A 27,830-nucleotide genomic window follows, 5' to 3' on the forward strand; every position below is an offset into this window, starting at 1 on the left:
CTGCTAGCAGTCTCGCTCTAGCTAATTCTACACTAAGCTTATGTCTTTCACAGGATATTACTGAAAGAAAGCAGCAAAAAATATCCAACACACACACTCTGAGTCACTTCTACCATTTCCTCTAACATTAAAGCCTTAATTGGTACAAGACCTTTCTTGTAAGATGACTGCTCATTTCAGTTCTCTAGCAGAATTGAGCATATATCCTCATTCCCCATCACCTAAGTTAATGCCATATTTGAGATTTCTTTTACCCACAGCATTCCACTTTCAGGTACAAACTTTTGTATCCATTATAATTTTTAGTGTCAATAACAAAATTACAACAGCATCAACAAACAAGTTTAATTTTATATAAAGAAATACAGAAGGCAGGCAGACCGAAAATGGTATGGCTGTTCCATAAAATCAACATAAGTGCAGACATGTTCTGTAATCCTGCTCCATCATCCTTAATACTCAATACCATTCTCAAAGTTCCTACAGAATTGCCAGAGCTGCAGATTTACATATCCACATTGTAGGTAGTGAAACAAAAAAGTGCAAAAAAGGAAATTATTTCTTAAATGTCCTATTCAGACAAACACTTCTTCCAGCTTATAGATCTGCAAGGGAGGCTGAGAATGTTTTTCAGCCAAGAATTCTATTACTGAAGAAAAAAGAATGAATTTCAGATAGAGAAATAGTCTCTGATACAGATTCACATCATTTTTAATTGCAAAATAGCCTATAATATCAGTTTGTTTAGTTTAACTCAAAAGCTGTGCATTCAAATTTTTAAAAATTTCTTAGTAGAAAGGTTTATTTTGGCTATCCATTTTTTTTTTCCCTTTCTAAGTAACACTTGTACTTAGTGGTCAGAGATGGCAGAAAATAAGAGCTTTTGGACTTTTGTTACAATTCAAATCTCTTCAACGATTCACTGATTAAATCTACAGGGTTCTTTTTTACATTATGAATTTCCTCTTACAGCATAGGGGACAAAATGTGAATGAAAGCATTCTCATATTCATTACAGCATACAGTGCCCTCCTCTCAAATAATCAAGGTTCAGTGCTAATGAAAGATTTCTCAATATTCATTATACTGATAAATGTCTTCTCGTGCAAATTCTCTCAAATAACACCAGTAATAATGATAGCTAATATTTGTAATATGCTGTGTTGAAGGCACTGGTCTAAGAACCTTGCATTTAATAACTTATATAATACTTCTGAGAATCTTATAAGGAAGGCATTCTTCTTAGGTCTATCTGATAATTGTGTAAACCAAAGCAGCAGTTAATTATCATGTTAAACATCACAAAGGAAAGCAACTGAAAGAGTCAAGATAATTTTGAAAAAGACATATGTCTATGGCTAAAAGTCTTCCTATATTTACATGAACAGAATTATTGTCTATTATAATTTGTTAAAGTTGAGGTTTCCAGTAATGACAGGTTTTTCTACATGGATTACATTAGCATTATCTTTCCCCCATACAAATTCACTGATTCTGAACTTTATGAAGCAAATGTGTTTACATGTTCACATTTTAAGAATTCTTTGATGATAATGAATTAATGACCAGAGAAGGCTCTCTATATTAATTACAAGCATCAGGTAATTCATATATAAACTTGTGAGCCATGACTGAAGTCTATCCCACATTCCTTATATTCAAAAGATTTCTCACTGATATGAATTCTTTGATGTTGAGTTAGTTGTGAACCACGAGTAAAGGCCTTCCCACATTCCCGACATTGATACGGTTTCTCACCAGTATGAACTCTCTGATGTCGAGAAAGATGTGAGCTTTGAGTAAAGGCTTTTCTACACTCTTTGCATTCATAGGGTTTCTCACCAGTATGGATTCTCTGATGTAGAGTAAGTTGAGAACCGTGACTAAAGGCCTTCCCACATTCCTTGCATCCATAGGGTTTTTCTCCAGTGTGAATTCGCTGATGTTGAGTAAGTTGTGAACCACGAATGAAGGCCTTCCCACATTCCTTGCACTGATATGGTTTCTCACCTGTATGAATTCTCTGGTGCTGTATAAGTAGTAAGCCACGAGCAAAGGCCTTCCCACATTCATTACATACATAGGGTTTCTCACCAGTATGAAGTCTCTGATGCTGAGAAAGATGTGAACTCTGCGTAAAGGCCATTCTACATTCTTTACATTCATAGGGCTTCTCGCCAGTATGAATTCTCTGATGTTGTGTAAGCTGTGAGCCACGAATAAAAGACTTCCCACATTCCTTACACTCATAGGGTTTCTCACCAGTGTGAATTCTCTCATGCTGAGTAAGTTCTGAGCCACGACTAAAGGTCTTTCCACATTCCTTACACTCATAGGGTTTTTCACCAGTGTGAATCCTTTGATGTCGGGTAAGGAGGGAGCCACGATTAAAGGCCTTTCCACATTCCTTACACTGATAGGGTTTCTCACCAGTATGAATTCTCTGATGTTGAGTAAGTTGTGAGCCATGACTAAAGGTCTTTCCACATTCCTTACATTCATAGGGCTTCTCATTGGTATGAATTCTCTGGTGTTGAGTAAGTTGTGAGCCACGGATAAAGGCCTTCCCACATTCTTCACATTTATAGGGTTTTTCACCAGTATGAATCCTCTGATGTTGCATAAGTAATGAGCCACGAATAAAGGCCTTTCCACACTCCTGACATTCATATGGCTTTTCCCCATTATGTATTTTCTGATGTTGAGAAAGCTGTGAGCCACAAATAAAAGCTTTGCCACATTCCTTACATTCATAGGGTTTTTCACCAGTATGAATTCTCTTATGAAGAATAAGTTGTGAGAGTTGTGTAAAGACCTTCCTACATTCTTTACATTCATAGAGTTTCTCACCAGTATGAAGTCTCTGGTGCAGAGTAAGTTGTGAGTTCTGAGTAAAGGCCTTCCCACATTCTTTACATTCATAAGGTTTCTCCCCAGTATGGACTTTTTGATGTCGGGTGAGTTGTGAGCTTCGAATAAAGGCTTTCCCACATTCTTCACATTTATATGGTTTTTCACCAGTATGAATTCTATGATGTAAAATAAGTTGGGAGCTCTGAGTAAAGGCCTTTCCACATTCCTTGCATGCATAGGGTTTCTCACCAGTATGAAGTCTCTGATGAAGACTGAGCTGTGAATCACGACTAAAGGCCTTCCCACATTGCTTACATTCATAGGGTTTTTCACCAGTATGAATACTCTGATGTTGAGTTAGGTGTGAGGCTCGTCTAAAGGCCTTCCCACATTCCTTACATTTATAAGGTTTCTCAGTAGAATGACACCTGGAATGTTGAGATAAATAAGCATGCTGGTTGAAAATAGACATTTTATCATATATGATCATTCCTTGACTGAAATATTCCTGATTTTCTTGTTGCTTTTCCAATGTGCCTTTGACTTCCAAATAATCTCTGGAACTGGAGTTCTCAAGATCACAGTTTTCAAGTCCGGCACTCATTTCCCATTGGGATAATTCTGTTTCATAAATGTCTTTTTTTGGAGATAAGAGCTTGTTTGCCCCCCTTGAGGGCAAGTCTGAAAGGTAAGAGAAAATTTTCTGCTGTCATTTCAAAAGAACTTCCATAGTAGAAAAGACTGTATATGAAAATATATATATGAAAATAATATCCATAGGAAATAACCTCAGTGTTTTCCAAATATTGTGTACTGCTTACCTTTCCCATAAGAACCTGATATATATTTAGTTTTATAAAACAATGCCTATTCTGTTTTCTATTCAATTCTACACTACACTATTTTAGTCATCTTTTTCCTCTCCACTCCACCTTCTCTCACACAGAGTCAAAAACCACTAAACTGATTTCATGCCACAGTAACGTGTTGCTGGGGCTTCCCTAATGGCCCATCTGCCAATGCAGGAGATGTGGGTTCTATCCCTGGGTCAGGAAGATCCCCTGGAAGTTGAATTAATTACAAATGGCCAATGAGTTCATCAATCATGCCTATGTAATGAAGCCTTCATGAAAAACCATAACAGAAGGGAAGGGATTCAGAGAGCTTCTGAGTCAGTGAATACACTGAAGTGCTAAAAGGGTGGTATACCTGGAGAGGGTATGGAAGCTCTGCAACTCTTCTCCATACCTTCCTATGGTATAAGCCTTACAGTTGGCATGTTTTGTTTTGTTTTTTTCCTTTTCTGTAATGCAAGAGTATGAGTTAAACTTTGATTGTCAAGGCATTAATTTCAAGCATGTCTGGACCAATAAACATGCTGCCACACACACAACTAGGTAAAGAGGCAGGGTGAGTCAGGCTGCATCCCCACAGTAAGCTCCTTTGTTTCAGAGATCTTAGTTGATTTCAATAACTGACCATCTGGGCCACTTGTTTTTTTATCTTCCCACGCTTTAGACTCCCAAATCCACCTTTTAAATTCACTAATGAGTGGGCCTGTGAAACCTTTAATCCCAGTTAAAGCAGAACCCCAGGCTCACACACATGCCTGTGTACTGGCTCTCTTTTTCTCTCCTGCATTCTCTCTTCCCTAACAACCTCACTGTATGGCCTCAGATGAGCTGTGTAATGTCTAGGTCCTGTAAGTAAATAAACTTCTTTTTTCTCAGTTTTCCTGATACATACTACTGAAACATACTTGCAATCATCGTAAGAACTACACGGGCTAGTCTGGCCACAGTATTGATTATTGATAGGCTGATTCCAGCATAAACAGTAAAAACTATGCATTTCTTTCATTTAGCTGCTACTGAGTTGTATCCTTTATAATAAACTGCTAAGTGTCAATGTTTCTCTAAGATCTGTGAACCATTCTAGCAAATTATTGAACCTGAGATTTATAGCCACTGAGAAACCCTGATTTACAGCCAGTCAGTCAGAAGTACCTGTGACAACTTGGAACTTGGAATTGTCATCTGAAGTGGTGGTCAATCTCATTGGACTGAGCCCTTAACTTGTGGTGTCTGTACTACTCTGGGGAGTCAGTGTCAGAACTGAGTTAAACTGCAGAATACCCAGTTGGTATCCACCAAGAACTAGAGAATTGCTTGGTATGGGAAAATCCACACATCTAGGATCAAACGTGTTGTGTAAGTAGAAGGGAACAGTATCTTTCCCCCTTTTAGGACCTAATATAAACAGACAAGAAATAAAGGCAGAGAAGACTGGAACATAAGATGGGTAGATGGGTAAAACTGATGACATGTTAACACATTACAATAAAATTAGAAATTAAAAAAGCATGCAAAAAATATTTACTGTAACTAAGATACTTCCATGTAATGATTATCATAAAAGGAAAATGAAAGAAAAGTAAACCCCACAATTTAAAACTACCAAGAGCAACCTTGTGTGAAATCCCATGAGATTCAGCTAATGTACCACAGAAAACTTATAGCCTTAAATCCATTTAATAGAAGATAAGAAATAGTTAAAAACAAGAGAATTAAGGTTCAACTCAAGGAGAGAGAGAACAATTAGCTATCTAAAAATCAATAAACAAGTAAACTAGAATGCAGAAAGAATAGAAATGGCTAGCAAAACTACAAGTTAATTATTTGCAAACACCAATACATGATATAGAACTTTGACATGTAGGAAAAAAATCAGATTGGGCACAAATCCAAAAAATTGGAAAAGAAAAGACCTTAAGTCCCCCAAATCCAAAGGAATTAAAAAGTGCTTATGACTAAAAAAACTATATATAACTCAATAGTAAATTATAAAAATGATAAAATGGATGAAAATAATTTTTTAAATGACCCATTAAGATAGAAAATATGAATATACATCAATAACCACATTAGAATTTAAATTTTGAGTTCAATGTCTATGCTCCTAAAAGGCAATAGATACTGATGACTGACAGTATTATTGAGAAGATCATGTATAACTGTTCTTGAACATATAAAAATATAGAAATCCACCCAAGTCATTTTACAAAATTAAATGAACTCAGGTAAGAAAACTGGACAAAGAAAACTCAGGAAAACCAATCCAATTTCACAAATAAACATAGGTAAATTTTTTAAAGTAAACTATTAGCAACAGATAATCTAGCTGTGTATTTAAGGACTAATACATCATTATCAAATAAGGTTTATCCTACAAACGCAGAAATAGTTCAACATCAGAAAATGTATTTTAAGACTGTATTTAAACCTCTAAGACCAAATGGCTCTTCCTTAACCTATTAAGGGTATTTACCAGAAACCTACATAAACATATTTAATAGAAAATTTTTAAATTAAACATTAGAAGCACCCTCATTTAGTTTGAAAAACAAAAATAACTTTTAAAAATGTAATATACTCAAATACTCAGCTCCTTCTACTGATAAGTTTTCTTTTAATGATACATATAGAAAAGAAAAGGATCATACATTATAGGTGGAGAGCAAATTATCAACCTAGAAATCCAAAATGATCCACTGAAAAACTATTAGATATTTCTGTAAGGTTACTATCAATTTACAGACATGAATATTTCACTCTATCTATGTATGTGTATTTATATCTATGAATTTTTTCACAGAACAAAATATTTCTATTTATAATATGAACAAAATTTATGAAGTACTAAGGAAATTACTTATCAAGAAATGTGCAGGATCTTTTAAAAAGGCAATGAAACTTTACAGAGGACATAAAAAGAAAGTAGATATAGTATGTTCAAGGTAGAAGGATTCAATACTGCAAGTATATGAACAGTGGTCAGATTTCCCCAAAACACCAAGAAATGCTAGGTAATATACCACAAAGTATTACAAGTATTCCTTTTACAAGTATTCCACAGTTTAAAAAAAAGTAAAGTGAAAGTGAAGTCACTCAGTCATGTCCGACTCTTTGCGACCCCATGGACTGTAGCCTACCAGGCTCCTCTGTCCATGGGGTTTTCCAAGCAATAGTACTGGAGTAGATTGCCATTTCCTTCTCCAGGGGATCTTCCCGACCCAGGGATCGAACCTGGGTCTCCTGCATTATAGACAGAGGCTTTACTGTCTGAGCCACCAGGGAAGTCCTCAAAAAAAAAAAAAAAAAAAAAAGTAAAGCAGATCCAAAGGGGGCAAAATGAAGAGATCATCAGAAGCCAGAGGTTAGCATGCTCTGCAGTCACAGCTACCCTCGGGACATTTGCTGACTTCACTTGCCTAAATGTCTGTATCTTAACGGTACAGAAAAAACCCAAGAGACAAAAAGGTCAAGGACTGGCACTGCTTCTCTTCACAAAATCAAAACTGTCCAAGGCCTACAGAGAAAGGAAAGGAAAAAGATCCATCTGACCTCAAAGGAAAATGACAAGGAACATTTTTATCTTGCCCTAGAATCTCTATCAAATGAAGAAAAAATACTATGGATAATTCATTACACAAGAGCCCCTCCATGCTTGCAAGAAACTGAAGAATTAGACTGGTTTCCCAGGAACTGTAATTATTGAATGATACATGTAACATAAATGCTTGAAATATATAAAAATACAAAATCAAAATGAGAGGAAGAGAATATATAGAAGAAATAAAAACATCTAAAGGAGAGGGAAAATAACAAAGTTCTAGAAATAAAGAAAACAATATAATCAATTTTATTAAGATCTTAAGAAAATATCTTAAAACAGAGAGAAAATACAGGTTACTTACAAAAGGAACAACAATGAGACAGATGGCAGACTTCTCAAGAGCAACAACAGAAGCCAGAAGACAGTGGAATAATATCTTCAGAGTGCTGAGAAAAAAATAATTGTCAGCATATAATTCTATACCCACTTAAATCATCAGGTAAAAATAAAGGTGAAGCAAAAAATATAAAATGAAGAATATTTACTAATAATTGGTCTTGCTTAATGTATTTAATGATAAATAAAACAATCCCAGTAGGAAGGTATGATGGAAAAGGAACAGTGTGCAAATAAAAGAATAATCATGTAAATAAATCTACAACCAAATACTATCACTACAAAACAAAATTAATGCCCCACTGTGGGGGGCTAAAGGAAACAATTAAAATGTTAGTCAACAATAACATATCAGATAGGAAAGATTAATCAAAATGAAAGTATTCTAACATTCTTTATATTGTCCTGGGAGAAGGGAGATATTGTCACTTTTCTTAAGGATGTTTTGTTAAGTGACACAAACAATAATGGTAATGACTAAATGACCAAAATAGACAGAAATACTCCCAAAATATTTAAACTCATGTCATTCAATTTTTTATCTACAAATTGACACGTATTTTTATGTAATGATTATCCAGTGTTCATCAAAGTGTAGAAAAAGAGTACAGTCACACACTGCTGGTACAATCCCAATAAGAATTTTGTGAAAATGAAATGTATATTTGACATAAACATGTCAATTTCACCTTTTTATAAATCTCTACTCACTGCCACAGTAGCCACCAATTCATTTCAAGGTAAATAACAAACACACACAAGAGAAGACTCTACACATGGACACCACCAGATGGTAAACATGGGAATCAGACTGATTATATTCTTTGCAGCCAAAGATGGAGAAGCTCTATACAGTCAGCAAAAACAAGACCAGGAGCTGACTGTGACTCAGATCATGAACTCCTTATTGCCAAATTCAGATTAAAATTGAAGAAAGTGGGGAAAACCACTAAACCATTCAGGTATGACCTAAATCAAATCCCTTATGATTATACAGTAAAAGTGAGAAATAGATTTAAGGAACTAGATCTGATAGAGAGTGCCTAATGAACTATGGACAGAGGTTCATGACATTGTACAGGAGACAGGGATCAAGACCATCCCCATGGGAAAAAAATGCAAAAAAAAGCAAAATGGCTGTCTGAGGAGGCATTACAAATAGCTGTGAAAAGAAGAGAAGTAAAAAGCAAAGGAGAAAAGGAAAGGTATACCCATTTGAATGCAGAGTTCCAAAGAATAGAAAGGAGAGATAAGAAAGCCTTCCTCAGCAATCAATGCAAAGAAATAGAGGAAAACAATAGAATGGGAAAGACTAGAGATCTCCTCAAGAAAATTAGAGATACCAAGGGAACATTTCATGCAAAGATGGGCTCAATAAAGGACAGAAATGGTATGGACCTAACAGAAGCAGAAGATATAAGGAAGAGGTGGCAAGACTACACGGAAGAACTATACAAAAAAGATCTTCATGAGCGAAATAATCACGATGGTATGATCACTCACCTAGAGCCAGACATCCTGGGATGTAAAGTCAAGTGGGCCTTAGGAAGTATCACTACAAACAAAGCTAGTGGAGGAGATGGAATTCCAGCTGAGCTATTAAAAATCCTAAAAGATGATGCTGTGAAAGTGCTGCACTCAATATGCCAGCAAATTTGGAAAACTGAGCAGTGGCCACGGGACTGGAAAAGGTCAGTTTTCATTCCAATCCCAAAGAAAGGGATTGCACTCATCTCACATGCTACTAAAGTAATACTCAAAATTCTCAAAGCCAGGCTTCAACAATACGTGAACCATGAACTTCCACATGTTCAAGCTGGTTTTAGAAAAGGCAGAGGAACCAGAGATCAAATTACCAACATTCGTTGGATCATCGAAAAAGCAAGAGTTACAGAAAAACATCTATTTCTGCTTTATTGACTATGCCAAAGCCTTTGACTGTGTGAATCACCACAAACTGTGGACAATTCTGAAAGAGATGGGAATACCAGACCACCTGGCCTGCCTCTTGAGAAACCTATATGCAGGTCAGGAAGCAACAGTTAGAACTGGACATGGAACAACAGACTGGTTCCAAATAGGAAAAGGAGTACATCAAGGCTGTATATTGTCACCCTCCTTATTTAACTTATACGCAGAGTACATCACGAGAAACGCTGGGCTAGCTGAAGCACCAGCTGGAATCAAGACTGCTGGGAGAAATATGAATAATCTCAGATATGTAGATGACACCATCCTTATGGCAGAAAGTGAAGAAGAACTAAAGAGCCTCTTGATGAATGTGAAAGAGGAGAGTGAAAAAGTTGGCTTAAAGCTCAACATTCAGAAAATGAAGATCATGGCAGCTGGTCGCATCACTTCATGGCATCTGGTCACATCACTTCATGGCAATTAGATGAGGAAACAGTGGCTGACTTTATTTTGGGGGGCTCCAAAATCACTGCAGATGGTGACTGCAGTCATGAAATTAAAAGACGCTTACTTTTTGGAAGGAAAGTTATGACCAACCTAGACAGCATATTTAAAAGCAGAGACAGTACTTTGTCAACAAAGGTCGGTCTAGTCAATGCTATAGTTTTTCCAGTAGTCATGTATGGATGTGAGAGTTGGACTGTAAAGAAAGCTGAGCACCGAAGAACTGATGCTTTTGAACTGAAGAAGACTCTTTGAAAGCCCCTTGGACTGCAAGGAGATCCAACCAGTCCGTTCTAAAGGAAATCAGTCATGGGTGTTCACTGGAAGGACTGATGTTGAAGCTGAAACTCAATATTTTGGCCACCTGATGTGAAGAGCTGACTCATTTGAAAGAGCCTGATGCTGGGAAAGATTGAAGGTGTGAGGAGAGGGGGACAACAGAGGATGAGATGCTTGCATAGCATCACCGACTCGACGGACATGAGTTTTGGTAAACTCCAGGAGTTGGTGATGGACAGGGAGGCCTGGCGTGCTGTGGTTCATGGGGTCACAAACAGTCGGACATGACTGAGTGACTGAACTGAACTGAACAATCCTTTATATCTGTGGTTTTTAATTGTCGGCCCTGAAATCCTCGGTATGAGAGTGAGGCATATAGTTTATCACAAGACCTCTGCAAAGCAGTATGCAAACCAAATATTGTATGTGGAAAGAATAACTGTTTTATTATTACTTAAAAGTTAATATCTAGTAAAATATTTAACTTCCTTTAAAATGTAAAATTTTTCAAATATTACAATTACTGAAAACTACAAAACTGCATCTGCATTAAAATGAATAAAGTGCATGTGATAAAAAATTAAAGATAACCAGTAAGAGCATATAAATGGTATATGTCTTCCAAACTAAAGAAGGGAGGAAATGGACCTAAAAAAATAACTCTACCCATCCCAATTAAGGAAAGATTTTAAAAGGAATCAAAGAAGATCAAGAGATTAAGCCAAGGGAATTCCCTGCTGGTCCAGTGGTTAAAACTCTGTGCTCTCACTGTAGAGGGCACAGGTTTAATCCCTGCTGGAAAACTAAGACCTTGCATGCCACACACTCAAAAAAAAAAAAAAAAAAAAGTAAACCTAAAGCATTAAAACAGGAGAGAAATAAACCCAAACATATTCATATTGACAATAACAGTTAAATTTAAAAGATAAATTCTCAGATAATATCATATTAGTTACCAAACATGTCAGAACATTTATTTGAACAACCTAAGAAACCTTCAAAAAAATAATATTGGTGTCCTGTATTCACTGATTTAATTGGTCTGGGGTGTGGCTTTGGACCTGAAATTTTAAAAGGAACCCTGCTATTTCCAAAGTATATGTAAGTTTGGAAATAATTTCTATATAGTTTTCCAAAGTGGTTATGCCAACTGATACCAATGTCAGTAAGGTATAGAACTCTTAAAAGAAACAGATCTACTCATGTATAATTCACATACCTACAGTTCATTCATTTAGCATACATGCAACTCAACAGTTTTTACTATATTCAGAGTTGTGTGTGCAATAATCATCACAATCAAATTTTATAACATTTTTATCACTTCAATAAGAAACCCCATATCAATTAGCAGCCATTTTCAACTTCCCCATTTTCATTTTTCTATCCACCCTCACCTCCCAGCCCCCACCCCAGGGTTGGGCAACCACTAATACACTTTCTTTCTCTATGGATTTGTCTACTGTGGACATTTCATTTAACTGCAATCATATAAATAGTCTTTGTGTCTGGCTTCTTTCATTTAGCATATTTTTAAGGTTCATCCATGTTGTATGTATCACTTTATTCTTTTTTAATTGCTGACTAATACTCCATTATAAGGATATATCAGTTTTACTCATCCATTCAGCTGACAGACATTTGGGTCATTTCCATTTTTTTTCCTATTGTGAATAATGAGGTATATAATACTTCTGCCTTAAATAGTTGTAAACACTTGATACTGTCATACTTCTTAATTTCTGCCAATCTAGTGTGTGTGAAACAATTATCTCACTGGTTTTAATCTGCATTTCTGGACTGCTAATGAGGTTAAAGTTTTTCATGATTATTGGCTATTTGCATTCCCTTTTCCTTGAACTGTCTATAAATGTCTTTTACCTTTTTCTTAACCATCTATACAAGATTTTTATATTCCACATACTAATTTAATTCTTCTGAATATGCATTGCAAGTATCTTCACCAAATTCAAGGCTTATCTTTTATGTCTTTTTATAATGAGAATAATTTCCATGTAAATTATCAATCTTAGAATGATTATATTTTTTAAAAGAACTAAACAGAACATTTAGAAATATTCAATTTGGTTCTCCTCCAAATCTGTTCCTTTATAAAAACCTTTTATTGCTTGTCATTTTTGTGATTCAGTTTATTTCTTTGAATATTTCACCACTAGTTTATACTTACATTTAAAAATTCCAATATGTGAAATCATTTGCCACATAATCTGTTGTTAATCTATCTTAGATTATCTATCACTCACCTGTGACCTGTTTCCTTGTGAGTTTGATGATATTTGTGAGCTCATCTTTTGTTGATCTTAATTTGTGAGAATTTTAAAGCCCTCTTACTTTGCCTCAGAGACAATATGCATTTGCTTCGGCCAGGATTCAGAGGGCATCAACTTAGAGAATAAAATGTCAACTCTTTTTTTCTATTCTTTAACTATATTTCTTATTACTCTGTCGTTCACTTTTCTTGAGATAAATGTTTTCCTATTCTTCCTACAAAGTTAATGTCCACCCCAAGCCCTTTATACTTACTATTAATACTCCATCTACTTGGAATACTGTTCTCCCTGACTCACGGCCTTATTTAGGTAAAGTCTTTCTTCAAGTATTACTTTCTTAGAGAGGTTTTTCCAAAATCTACCTAAAATAATGCACCCCTCCAATTGCCATTTAGTTATTTGTCTATTCTACTTTACCTTTATTCATACTCTTTATTGGTACCTGCAATTGCTGTATTTATTAAATAAATATATGTACACATACATGCACACACATACACACATATTTTTATTTCCTTATTGTTTTGTATTTCTCCCACAAGAATGTAGGTTTCAGCAGAATAGGTCCTTGTTTAGATCATTATTTCTCCAGTGCCTACTACAATCATTGGCAGAGAATAGTCTTCCCAATAAATAAATATATTTTGAATAAACAAACATATTTTTTGAAATGGAGACAATAAATCTAAATACAGAAAAGTCTGGAAAGTAACTGACCCTCAAATTTATATAAAAGGGTTGTTATGGGGCGGGGGAAGGGGAGGGAAGAGGCAAGAGACAATTATATGCTAGTGACTTGAAGAGTCCAAGGACTAAAGTCATTATTTAGGTAGGAAAATCACTTATTAAAGTTCTCATTGATATAGGCTCTGTTCCTTATTTTGCTATAGGAAAAAAAATCAACTTTCTTCGACAATCACAGGTTCTTCCTGAGCTAACTTCCAATAAAAGGCAGTTCTAGTATATTCATTCTTTGTAAAATACACAGTTCTTAAAATATGATATTCAACTACAGAACACAAATAAGAGAATTTTTTTGTAATGAACTGTGTTTACTTGGATAGTTGGTAAAATGCATTGATCCTCTGTCTCACTATATTAATTATAAGCTCTTCTATTGTCAGAAAAACCATACATTTCTGCACCTATTTAAAAAACATTTAGAGTTGCTTTGGTATATCTAAATTGTAACAATGAATCATAGCTTGCTTTTTCTGGCAATACTGCAAGTGTCCCAGAATTCATTTCTCTCCCCTGATCATCAAGGAAGACAGGAAGGAAGACAGAAGGAAGATAAGCAATTATATTTAAGGATAGAGGAGATAAATGTGCCCAATTAAACTATGGATGGAGGTTTATGACACTGTACAGGAGACAGCAATCAAGACTATCCCCAAGAAAAAGAAATGCAAAAAAGCAAAATTGCTGTCTAAGGAGGCCTTACAAATAGCTGTGAAAAGAAAAGCGAAAAGCAAAGGAGAAAAGGAAAGATATACTCACTTGAATGCAGAGTTCCAACTCACCTGAATGCAGAGTTCCAAAGAATAACAAGGAGAGGTAAGAAAGCCTTCCTCAGTAACCAGTGCAAAGAAATAGAGGAAAACAATACAATAGGAAAGACCAGAGATCTCTTCAAGAAAATTAAATACCAAAGGAACAATTCATGCAAAGATGGGCTCGATAAACGACAGAAATGGTATGGACCTAACAAAAGCAGAAGATATTAAGAAGAGGTGGCAAGAATATACAGAAGAACTATACAAAAAAGATCTTCAAGACCAAGATAATCATGACGGTGTGACTACTCACCTAGAGCCAGACATCCTGGAATGTAAAGTCAAGTGGGCCTTAGGAAGTATCACTACAAACAAAGCTAGTGGAGGTGATGGAATTCCAGTTGAGCTATTTAAAATCCTAAAAGATGATGCTTTTAAACTGCTGCACTCAAAATGTCAGCAAATTTGGAAAACTGAGCAGTGGCCACAGGACTGGAAAAGGTCAGTTTTCATTCCAATCCCAAAGAAAAGAAATGCCAAAGAATGCTCAAACTACTGTACAATTGCACTCATCTCACACACTAGTAAAGTAATGCTCAAAATTCTCCAAGCCAGGCTTCAACAATACATGAACCATGAACTTCCACATGTTCAAGATGGATTTAGAAAAGGCAGAGGAACCAGAGATCAAATTGCCAACATCTGCTGGATCATGGAAAAAGCAAGAGAGTTCCAGAAAAACATCTATTTCTGCTTTACTGACTATGCCAAAACCTTTGACTGTGTGGATCACCACAAACGGTGGAAAATTCTAAAAGAGACAGGAATACCAGACCACCTGACCTTCCTCTTCAGAAACCTATATGCAGGTCGGAAAGCAACAGTTAGAACTGGACACGGAACAGCAGACTGGTTCCAAATAGGAAAAGGAGTACATCAAGGATGTATATTGTCACCCTGCTTATTTAACGTATATGCAGAGTACATCACGAGAAACACTGGGCTAGCTGAAGCACAAGCTGGAATCAATATTGCCGGGAGAAATATGAATAATCTCAGATATGCAGATAACACCACCCTTATGGTAGAAAGTGAAGAAGTAAAGAGCCTCTTGATGAATGTGAAAGAGGAGAGTGAAAAAGTTGGCTTAAAGCTCAACATCCAGAAAACTAAGATCATGGCATCTGGTCCTATCACTTCATGGCAATTAGATGGGGAAACATTGGAAATAGTGGCTGACTTTATTTTGGGGGGCTCCAAAACCACTGCAGATGGTGACTGCAGCCATGAAATTAAAAGACCACAGTCCTTGGAAGAAAAGTTATGACCAACCAAGACAGCATATTAAAAAGAAGAGACATTACTTTGCCAACAAAGGTCAGTCTAGTCAAGGCAATGGTTTTTCCAGTAGTCATATATGGATGTGAGAGTTGGACGATAAAGAAAGCTGAGGGCCGAAGAATAGGTGCTTTTGAACTGTGGTGTTGGAGAAGGCTCTTGAGAGACCCTTGGACTGCAAGGAGATCCAACCAGTCCATCCTAAAGGAAATCAGTCCTGAATATTCATTGGAAAGACTGATGCTGAAGCTGAAACTCCAATACTTTGGCCACCTGATGTGGTGAGCTGACTCATTGGAAAAGACCCTGATGCTGGGAATGATTGAAGGTGGGAGGAGAAGGGGACGACAGAAGATGAGATGGTTGGATGGCATCACTAACATGATGGACATGAGTTTGAGTAAATTCCAGGAGTTGGTGATGAACAGAGAGGCCTGGCATGCTGCAGTCCATGGGGTCACAGTTGGACATGACTGAGCAACTGAACTGAACTGAATGAAACTATCCATTCTACTTCTAGCAATTTAAAACTATTCCTTTGAGAATAATACAAAATGCAGTTAATTACTTAAAAACAACTCTGAAATAATGGAAATGACAACAGCCTTTCCAAAGATAGATCCTGAAATACTAGGAGTAGATGTTCTTACCTAGTGACACCAAGTTACTATAGTTCTCCAACATCACATCTCTATACAAATCCCTTTGAGCTGAGTCCAGGCAATCCCACTCTTCCTGAGAGAAGTCAATGGCAACATCTCTGAACATCACTGATCTCTGAAACAGAAACATAATAGTAGTTGTGAAAATAAAGAAAATACTTTTTCAATGGAAGGGGAGATGATGGAGAGAGCTCTCTACAAAGAAGGGAACAGAGCAATTTGGCTGGGCAGTCTTTTACATGGATGAGACACTAAACAAATTGGTGCTTCTCAAGTTTCTTTTTATGCTTATTGCTATAGATAGATTATTCATCTATGTTGCTGCATATAGAATATCTCATTATGCACATAAATCTGGAAATTCATGAAGTAAATGCAATATCCCAATTAAAAGAAATAGCACACAAAGTACCCTGTACAATATGTATCTTATATACCATACATGCTCAATAAATGCGAGTTTCTCTTTCTTCTCCATTTAAGGAGGAAAAAATTTGGTAAATTTTTCTGTAAAATCTTATAAAATCTCTATAAGATTTGTAAAAAATGAAAGAATTTACTGAAACCTCAGGTTCATTATATTAATATCAGAACATTACATCAAAAAAAAGAACATTACATCATAGGCATTTTCCTATTACCAACAATTTAATAAATACTTAAAATAGGCTGTACAATAGCTCCATATAATGAATATATCTGACTTAGTAAGTGTGCATCATTAAACACTTTAGGTTATATAAAAACCTCGTAAGCATTTCTTACTTTTGGGAGTTTATAATTCTCAACAGCATCATCATATGAATAATGATCTTTCTTGTTACTATTCATCACTTAAAAAACTCACCTTGTTCCTTATTCCAAGCAACAGAAAGGTGGTATGGATAATCTAAACTTACACATTTAAGATTAGCCCAACATGCTGAATCTCAAAATGATCCATGTTATTGGCACTGGTCAATCATGGATTCCCAGGGTAGATCCCTGATCCCTCTGTATTCAATCCCTAACTAATCATGCTGATAATCTTAAAAGCTCACAAAGCATGAGGTCTTGCTATGTACGGACACTAAGCCCAGTCAAGAGCAAATCCTACCTTGTCTAACGAGGAAACTAAGGTCTAAAGAGAATTTCAAAGTTTTCTCCTGTGTGGTGTATAAACATCTCTGTGTCTCTGCTTTTGTTATATCAGTGCTCCCAGTCAAAGATGCTCACTGGATTTTTGCCTAAGCATGTGAGTATAAACTAGATTAGAAAGGCATACTTAGGGAAAACACTATCACTTATAACAATGGAACAAACCAGAAAGCACATTCCTGAGTGGGGTGAGTCAAGAAGGAAGTTTTCAGAATAAGCAATGCAAACATGCACATACTCTATAAAAAAGTGATTATTTAAAGAGGGTACTGGTTTACCTGAGCCATGGTTTCTAGAGCTGCGAGACATGATTGATCATCTTCTAGATTCCTATTTTAGAGAAGCACAGTCTGGAAAAGGTAGTGCTGGGGAGGAAAAAACAAAACCATGAGCCCATGCTTTGTACAAAGCTCCATATGGATAAATCAGAGTTATCTTTGTTGTTTTCCTCTTCCTGTCTCTTTCTACTATCCACAAAATACACACTAAGCAGGGGAGATACAGGTAGGTGATAGCTGTTACCCTGGTCAAACTCAATGCTCTCTCAATATACAAAAGAAAATATTTACAACTTCTCTGTTTATAAAATGAAACTTGTAGGCAATAAGACACATTTATATACAGTATAGGAAATGGCAACCCACTCCAGTACCCTTGCCTGGAAAATCCCATGGACAGAGGAGCCTGGTAGGTTACAGTCCATGGGGTCACAAAGACTTGGACACGAGTGAGCGACTTCACTCACTCATACCAAAAATAAGAGAGAATGTCCACCTGTTACATTTTAATATGTTAATGATCATACACAAAAACACAGAAGGTACAGTTAAATACTTATGCTTACAACCACAAAAAACATGTTGTTGACATCATTTATTTATAGTTGACATTTTAAAATAAAGGCCATATGTGTGTGTGTATGTGTGTCTGTGTCTGTAGAATCAAGGAAACGCATTAACTACAGAGACTTCTACAAGTATGTGATAATTGGCAAGTCAAATATCACAAGCAGCGTTGCCACCAGTGCTGTAACTTTTTAAAATGGTTTTTAAAAACTCGGTAAATTTCTGAATAAAACAAAGTACAATCTTTTATCAAACTATGATAGCATTCCTGGAAGATTTAGCTAATAGCAAAACTATGCAATTAATAGTAAAAGAGAAAAGTTGAACAATTTGAAAAGCATGTGAGAGATTCTAGACCCAAATAATAAAAAACACATTTCACCCTGCCCCCAGCTGTGGTCCTCATTTTGTAGGCCACTGAACAATTTTTTCTATTGTGCATTGCAGGACATCTAGATCAGGAGTTGGGCGAACTATTGCCCACCAACTATTTTTTAAAATAAAACTTTACTTAAATACATCTATACTCTATACTCATTCATTTATATACTGTCTTTGGTGACTTCCACACTATAATGGCAGAGTTGAGAGCTGCAAGAGACCATATGGCCCACAAAGCCTAAAATATGTACCGTCTAGCCCTATACAGAAAAGCTGTCAAACCTATGATCTAGATTCATGGTTTGCTTCAGTCTTTCAAAAGCCAGAAGCCTTCCCCCTCAGTTCAGTTATCTTAACATTGACAAGCACCCAGTTATATTTTTAAAACATCCCTGCAGAAAGTCACTGCCTCTACAGAAAATCACTGATACAGGTGCTCAACAAATAATTAGAAACTCCACTTCTTCCAGCTGCAATAGGTAACTATGCCCATCATAACAATAAAAGAGAATTCAGGTGAAATGAAAATCACAATTAAAAATTCATCACAGAGCTAAAGATACAAATTTAAGTGAACTAATTAAATTCCAAACAGTGCCAAGTTTTTCTTAAAAAAATGTATGTGGATGCTCCCATTCCTGGCAGGTTTAAACTAAATTTTACTTACCTTAAAGGTAAATAATCCAATTATTTCAATAAAAGGACAATATCAAAACAAGACAAAAAGCAAATTCCAACTATATGCTGTCTATAAGAAACACACTTTAAATACAAACACAGATAAGTTAAAAGTTAAATGGAGAAATATATATCATACAAACACTAAGTATAAGAAAGCTTGTGTACTCATATTAATATAAGGCAAAATAGATTTCAAGACAAAGAGTAATACTGGAACTAAATGATGAATTTATCAAGAAAATATAGCCATCCTAAATGTATAGAGACTTAAGGAAAAAAAATCAAATACTGAAAGCAAAACTTGACAGAACTAAAACAAGAAACAGACAAATCTACAATCAGATTTGGAAATTTTAACATCTTTCTTTCAATAACTGATACAACAAAGATTTTTAAAAATTAGTAACAATATAGAGGATTTATTCAAAACCATCAAGCACTGTGATATAATTGCTATCATACCCAACTGTCAAGAACATCACACTCAACTGTCAAAAGCTGAGATATGCTGAGCTGCCAGTTGTTAGAAAAGCTGATGAAGACAACAGCCAAAATAAAGTAGCAGTCAAGCCCTTAATCTTTAATCACTTACTAATCAGCTAGTATAAGCAAGAGGCTAGCCAAGAGAAAGTGCTGACTCCCCTACTGTTCCATTTTCCCCCATGAAACAGCACCTAAAGAGGGTCAGAAGAATAAATACAGACGCATGGAGTCATCTCACTGCCAAAGGAGTACTCAAAAAAGAGGCCCCTCCCATTTCATGGAGAGGGAGATGGGGGAAGGGCTAGGAGTATTAGAGTATTGAGTACCAAGTCACAATGGAGACAAAGTATCAAGGTTTGCCTCCCTATCCATGATAAGGAACTCTTGGCAGAGGTGTCTGATAAAGAGGTATTGAAGGACTTCCCTGGTGGTACAGTGGATAAAAATCTGCCTGCCCCGTGCACAGGACAAAGGTTCAATCCCTGGTCTGGGAAGATTCCTACATGCCACAGAGCAACTAAGCACAGTGCCACAACTAAAGCTCTCTGCAACTAGAGAAAACCTGTGTACAGCAACAACCAAATAAGTAAATAATTTAAATGTATTCTTTAAAAAGAGAGATTATAATGGAGGCACTTGGGTTAGAAAGGCAGATGTGTGTTAAGAGCGTGACTGGCGAGGGGGCCTGAGTCCTGGACTGCAACTCCCTTAGGATAACCATGACCAAAGTACTAAAAATATTTTAAGTTTGAGTCATTCAGAGTATATTTTCTGGTCTTGGTTCACACACAATTAAATTAGAAATAACAAGAGCTTTAGTAGAAACTCCAAATATCTGCAAATTAAACATATTTCTAAGTAACCCATAAGAAATCACAGGAGATTAGAAAATAGATTGAACTGAATGACTATGAAAACACAATTTATTGGAACTTCCCTGGAAGTCCAGTGGTTAGGACTCCACGGTTCTCTTTCAGGGGGCATGGGTTCAGTCTCAGGTCAGGGAATTAAGATTCCACAAGCTGCAACTTACCAAATTTTGTGGGCTGTAGCAAAACCAGTATTTAAAGGAAAATTTATAGCTTTAAATGATAGGTAAAAAGAGAGATATACCATCTGTGATTTAGGTTCCCATGTTCAAGAGCTGGCCAAAGAACAAATGAAGCTCAAAGTAAGAGGAAAAGAAATAAAGAAATAAACACAAAATCCACAATGGATTCAAAATGGATCCATTAAAATCCAAAATGGATTAACAGGGAATCAACAAAGTAAAAAATGTGTTCTTTCAAAAGATTAATACAATTGATAAGCTTCTAGCAAGTCTATGGAGAAAAAGAAATTACCAATTGGAGAATACACTTACAGAGTTCATAGGCATTAAAAGGATGATGCAACTCTATGCCAATAAACTTGACAACATGAATGATATGGACAAATACCTTAAAAGACAAATTATTAAAAATCACAGAAGAAGAAACAAAAAATAAACTGCCCCACAGATATTTCAGAAATTGAATTTTCAGTAAAAAACAAAACACCCTGTCCACAGAGAGGACCCAGATGACTTCACCAGTAAATTCTACCAACATTTAAGGCTGATATAGTACTATTCTTCCATAAACTTTTTCAGAAAGTAGGAAAAGGAGTAAACATTCTTTTTTACATTTTGAGGCAAAAAACCCATAATACCAAACTTGACAAAAATATTACAAGAAAAAAACTATAGTTCAATCTCTCTCATTAACACAGATACACAAAAAATTGTAAGGTAATATCAAACAGACTCCATTTGACTTTGGAACTGTGTTTCATATAAGACAAAATTAAATCAAACTGGAAAAAAATCCCAAAGAACCATAAGCAAATTGAAACAAACTTATCTGTTCATAATTCTAGCAGGGTAAACACAGAAAGGAAGTGTTTATTTCAAGGAACTTTAAAATATATACATTTGACATTAGATTCCTAGTGCAATATAACCTACAGACAAAATAACTATAAACTGTTTTTCAGCAGCTATACTGTTATTAATGATTTTGGCATTGTTATTCTAAAACATTCACATTCTAAAATAATTACATCAGGTACACATATATCAATGAAAACGAAGCAAATATGTAATATCTTAATGTTATTAAGAATAAAGATTTTCAGAGTACAAAAAGAGATACAAATGTAAAAATTAAGAAAAACTATAACCTTTAAATTCATTGGAAATATCAGTATAAACTCAGGATCTATTTTTCTCCTTCTAAGAAATACATATGTAACCAGCTCTATAAAAACCTACAAGCAATAACAACCAGAAGCAATGAAAACTATCATCCTAATTGTGGCTTTTTAAAACAGTTTACCACTAAAAGGAACCACAGCTCCATATAGAAGTGGCTGATTTCATATTTAACACAGGAAAATGTATTAGATGGGCTCAGAACATCCTGTCACACCAGAAAGTTTGGAATCTACCAAAGACTCTAAAAGCCATCATAAGGAATTCAAAAGGAGCCAAATCAGAAGTAGTAAAGTAGTAAAGAGGATCCCACTGGTAAAAGATAATTTAAGTTTTAATAAGAATAACTGCTACAGACTGAACATACCAAACATATTTGAATCGACAAGTTCTTAATGGTAATTTAAAAGAAAAACATAGGATAAATTTTGAAAGATACTGAAAAATAATGAGATGTAAAATCAAGCTTTCATCCTACTTTTTTTTTTTTTTTTGCCATATTTTAGTTCTCCCACCAGGGACTAACCCTGGGCCAGGGCAGTGAGATCACCAAGTGCTAACACCGGACCACCAGGTAATTCCCTATTCTGCTTTTTTCGCATAAGCTATATTTCAGGGTAACTAAGACATTGATGAGAGGATGGTTCCCTTTGTAGAAGTATCCCAGCTAATAAATGCAGAAGAAATTATAGAATTAAATAATATTCTGTAACTTCTGATGAAATAATGGATTCTAAAGGAAAGATTATCAATGGCTGCTAACATCATATAAAGGAAAACAACCAAATGTTATTCACTACTTCAGATACATACAAACACATACACTTACACATATATATCACTTGAAAGAAAAGTAGAAGAATAAAGGTAAGTACAGGGAGTTATCTACAGAGGGAAGACAAGGTGAAAGGGACAGGAATGGATGCTAGACTTCTCTAAATTCACCTTGTTCTATAGTTTTGATTTTAGAAATATGTAAATATTTTATGTGATTTTAAAACAAAATTAAATCAAAGTGGTGGGAAGACAATCCCTAAAACTAGAAAGCAAGGTGAAACAAAGGAGCCTGTGTCTCTCAAGTTGATGGTTTACCTATAAGAAAGGTTATTATAGGTGACTTTAAAAACACAGAATTTGATTACAGATCCTTTAGTGGGTTATGTCCTATTGAACTACATGAAGTCTGGGCTGTTTTCTGTATTTATAAGATTAGTAAAAATGTTGGCCTTGTTACTTTGAAACTCTTCCTCTCAATCCAAAAGGAAGCAGAAAAAAAAAATGGAAAAAGAAAGAACAGATAGAACAAATATAAATGGCAAGATGATAGATTTGACCCAAACTATACCAATAACCACACTAAATACAAATAGTAAAAACACTCCAATTAAAAATATTGTTAAACTGGATAAAAACACAGGATCCAAAGAACTGCTGCCTACAATAAATGTACTTTATCAGACACAAATAGGTTTAAAGTATAGAAAAAGACTGGACCTTAAAGAAAGCTGAGGGCCAAAGAATTGATGCCGTTCTGGAGAAGACTCTTGAGAGTCCCTTGGACTGCAAGGAGATCAAACTAGTCAATCCTAAGGAAATCAACCATGAATGTTCACTGGAAGGACTGACGCTGAAGCTCCAATACTTTGGCCACCTGATGTGAAGAGCCGACTCACTGGAAAAGACCCTAATGCTGGGAAAGATTGAAGGCAAAAGGAGAAGCGGGCGGCAGAGGACGAGATGGCTAGATAGCATCACCAATTCAATGGACATGAATCTGAGCAAACTCCAGGAGATAGTGAAGGACAGGGAGGCCTAGCATGCTGCAGTCCATGGGGTCTCAAAGACTGAGACACAACTTAGCACCTGAACAATAACAACAGAAAAAGATATACCATGCTAACATTAATGAAAAAAAGCTGAAGTGGCTATATTAAATATCAGATGAATGTTCAAAGCAGACTGTAACAAGAGGAAACCATTCCAGAATGATAAAGGGGTCAATTCAACATCTGAGTCTGAAATATTTATGTAACTAATAATACAGCTTCCAAATAAATGAAACAGAAACTAATAGAAATTACAGAGAAAGAGGTAAATCCAACTCACTCAGTAAGAGTACAGAAGATTTAAGGGGGCTTCCCTGGTGGCTCCGGAGAGGGCAATGGCACCCCACTCCAGTACTCTTGCCTTGAAGACTCCCGTGGACGGAGGAGCCTGGTGGGCTGCAGTCCATGGGGTCTCACAGAGTCGGACACGACTGAGCGACTTCACTTTCACTTTTCGCTTTCATCCACTGGAGAAGGAAATGGCAACCCACTCCAGTGTTCTTGCTTGGAGAATCCCAGGGACAGCGGAGCCTGGTGGGCTGCCGTCTTTGGGGTCGCACAGAGTCGGACACGACTGAAGCAACTTAGCAGCAGCAGCAGCAGCCCTGATGGCTCAGGGGTAAAGAGTCTACCTGCAATGCAGGAGATGTGAGCTCAATCCCTGGGTTGGGAAGATCCCCTGGAGGAGGGCATGGCAACCCACTCCAGTATTCTTGCCTAGAGAATCCCATGGATAGAGGAGCCTGACAGGCCCCAGTCCATAGGGTTGCAAAGAGTTGGACACAACTCAAGCGACTGAGTACAGCACATGGAAGATTTAAACACTACCAATCTATCTGTCTTAGCAAGTATTCACAGAACATTCTGCCCAACAGTGGCAGCATACAGTCTTTTCAGTGCACACCAAACATTTATAGGAGAGCCCACACGTTCTGGGTCATAAAATAAATGTCCATAAATTTAAAACAATTCAAGTCATATGAAGTATATTCTCTGAACATAATGGAATGAAACTAGAAATCAGTGGCAGAAAAACATCTGGAAGATCCTTAAAATGTTTGAAAACTAAATAAAGTGTTGCTAAATAACCCCATACAACAAACAAGAAATCAAAAGGCAAATTAGGAGGGACTGTGAACTGAAGGCAGAATAACTGAAATAAGATTACCAAGTGGGGACTTCCTTGGTGGTCCAGTGGTTACGAATCTACCTTGCAACGCAGAGGATGCAGGTTCAATCCCTGGTAGGAGAATTAAGATCTCATGTGCCTCACGGCAACTAAGCCTGTGAACCACCACTACTGAGCCTAAGGGCTCCAGGGCCGTGCTCCCCAATTAGACAGTCCCTGCACCACCACAAAAGATCCCACATGACCCAAGTAAGACCCGACGCAGCCAAATAAATAATTATTTAAAAAAAAAAAAAGATTACCAAGTGATAACTTTTAAGGTGGGCATGTGATAGTTCATTACACTTTTGTGTATCTCTGAAAAATAACAAAAAAAAGTTAAAACAGAATGCTGCTATGTCAGAAATAACACAACAGAGCTCTTCCTTTTTAAATTTATGGATCTCAAGGTCCTTCTTCCTCAGTCTAACCACTACTAGGAAGCATCCTGGAGAAGGCAATGGCACCCCACTCCAGTACTCTTGCCTGGAAAATCCCATGGACGGAGGTGCCTGGTAGGCTGCAGTCCATGGGGTCGCTGAGAGTTGGACACGACTCAGTGACTTCACTTTCACTTTTCACTTTCATGCATTGAAGAAGGAAATGGCAACCCACTCCAGTGTTCTTACCTGGAGAATCCCAGGGACGGCGGAGCCTGGTGGGCTGCCGTCTATGGTGTCGCACAGAGTCGGACACAACTGAAGCGACTGAGCAGCAGCAGCAGCAGGAAGCATCCATCACAGTTAACTGCACATATATTCCTTGCTCCCAGTCTACAGAAAATCGCCTGGCCCCTCCATCATTTGAGAAAGTTTAAGTGGGACATTTCAAAAAGAAAAGATTCTTACATCCCGAAAAAGCAAAATCATTTCATGAAACAAAGAGGAAACATATACACACCTTGAAGCTTGCTTCTGACTGTACGACAGTCATTCTTCCTTCCTCTGGGTGCTACTCTCAGAGGGGAAAAAAAAGAACCATGAAATACTGGCCCTTTCTGAGGGTATACTCTAAATTAGAACCCCCATCCCATTAATCTACCCCTCATTTAATATAGAAGAAAATCAGAAGGAGACTAGAACAGTTCTGCACTTTCTGTATTAGAAAGAAGGGTCAAGATCACAGCCATCTTGGGCTAGAATCTGTTTCTGAATTCAAAGCTGTCTGTTGGAGACAAACTGCAGTGGAGTGTACAGTTTCCCAAGTCTCTGACTGAATCTTCTAGCACACTCTCTGGAAGTATTCCCACTCCTGGAATTCCATTACATTTCCCAGTGACCTGTCTTGAAGGTGCCATCAGTTCTAAAATTCTCATCTCAAGAATCTGTGCTTTAGAAATAAGTAATATTCTTGAATCAGGAGTTCAAATTTCTGACATTCCTTCCTGTCACTTTTCTGCATTCAAAAACCCTGAAGGTTATAAGGTGAGAGGACACCAGCAAGCAGTAGGGAAGTTACATCTTAAATCCCACAGCAAACTAAGGATAAATATGAAAAATGAAGCACCACAGCCAATGTGTGAAAAGAGGGGAAATGAATCACTGTGATCAAAAGAGAAAGAAGTCATCCTCAGAGGACCACATGGGATTCTTTTTTTTTATTTTTAATATTTATTTATTTGGGTGTTCCAGGTCTTAGTTGTAGCATGAAGGATCCTTAGTTGCAGCATGTGGGATCTAATTCCCGAACCAGGGATGGAACCCAGGCCCCCTGGATCCGAAGCAGGGCGTCTTAGATACTGGATCACCTGGGAGGTACCCACATGGGATTCTTGATCCATAGGCAGACTCAGCCCCAGAATGAATCCAGAAATACCAATATGCAATTTTACCTCTGTATCCAGCTAAACTTCTGTAAGGTCACAGGCTATGAAACATACAAATGACTTACAGAGTCACACACAATCACATTTCCACAGTCTCACAGCCAGTCACAATCACCAAGTTAACACTACACTGTCTGACCATCTAGTCTGAAAATCCAATCCTATACTGAACATACACAACACTCAAGCACATACAAGCACCCTGCTGGGGACACACACAGCCCAAAATAACCTTTCACAACACTTTTACTCTTTTCACAGTCATTCAATCAGATAGTCAGCAAAACACAACCAAGTACCACTTCAAGGAAACAAGCAATCACAAACATCGTGTTACAGAAACACGATCATAACACCTCAAAGTAACAGGCAAACCCCAGTAACACACACACAACCTCAAAGTAACACAAGCACTTCCAAACAGCCTGTCACAACAACACTGTCGCACATCGCAGTCTTGAACAAACGGTCCACACACAATTATACTGTCACATAAGCACATTTCCACTCAGGGAAGCACGCGGTCAGGTACACAGTCAAAGCAGAACTACCACATCCTCAGAGTCAAAAACAACTCACACTCACACAAATGATTACACACAAAACCACAGTAGTACACGCCCATTCGCCGATACGGTAACCAATACCAGGTTGCCTGACACACACACAGACACACACCCCGACGCTTCCTCGGAGCGTTTCCGCCCTGGCGTTCCGGACATACCTCGACAGAGGGTGCATGCAGTTCAGGGCCCAGGATCTGGTGCCCGGAGTCCCTGCCGAGTTTCGGGTTCGCCCGCCCTGCGGGAGCCAGGCCAAACTCCACCAGGGACGCAGCCCTCTCCCCATGCGACGTCCCCAAATCACGCGAAAAAACGGAAATGGAGCCGCGTTCGGGACGCGGTGGCTCTGGGAAATGTAGTCCAACTCCGGGCAGGCTGTGGCTGGCCGGCCAGGACGCTAGGAGACCTAGTTCACTAACTCCCGGCGGGCTTCGTGGACCCCACTGCTGCTAGAACCAGTTAGCTCCAACTGCCGCGCCCCGCAGATTTCTGGGAGAGCCCGCCTGCTTTCATTGCGCAGGCGTGGGACGCGCTTGGCTCTAGCCTTTGGGGAAGAGTGCGGCCGC

At 37.2% G+C, this 27,830-nt stretch overlaps 1 protein-coding gene across 3 annotated transcripts; it reads right to left on the reverse strand.

Annotated features, from left to right (window-relative positions):
• On the reverse strand, window positions 332-27,743 carry LOC106501765 (zinc finger protein 420). Of its 3 annotated transcripts, XM_013971146.1 has the most exons (5): window positions 27,426-27,743; window positions 25,777-25,827; window positions 17,541-17,627; window positions 16,114-16,240; window positions 332-3,534 (listed from the first exon to the last, which is right to left on the reverse strand). In XM_013971146.1, the coding sequence occupies exons 3-5, from the start codon at window positions 17,547-17,549 to the stop codon at window positions 1,607-1,609; spliced, it is 2,064 nt and encodes a 687-aa protein (XP_013826600.1). In that variant the 5' UTR covers window positions 17,550-17,627; window positions 25,777-25,827; window positions 27,426-27,743; the 3' UTR covers window positions 332-1,606. The 3 variants fall into 3 exon arrangements, with proteins under 3 accessions (XP_013826600.1, XP_013826601.1, XP_013826602.1); XM_013971147.2 differs by lacking the exons at window positions 25,777-25,827; window positions 27,426-27,743 and adding an exon at window positions 23,989-24,097; XM_013971148.2 differs by lacking the exons at window positions 16,114-16,240; window positions 17,541-17,627; window positions 25,777-25,827; window positions 27,426-27,743 and adding an exon at window positions 7,610-7,696.

The sequence above is a fragment of the Capra hircus genome, chromosome 18 (genome assembly GCF_001704415.2).
Source record: "Capra hircus breed San Clemente chromosome 18, ASM170441v1, whole genome shotgun sequence".
Lineage (NCBI taxonomy): Eukaryota > Metazoa > Chordata > Mammalia > Artiodactyla > Bovidae > Capra > Capra hircus.

What these genes read in the sequence shown, in the direction of transcription:
- LOC106501765 (XM_013971146.1), bottom strand. An exon ending in TAGTAACTTGGTGTCACTAG is followed by an intron (nt 3,535 to 16,113) that starts GTAAGAACATCT and finishes CTTACCTTTCAG; the next exon opens with ACTTGCCCTCAAGGGGGGCA.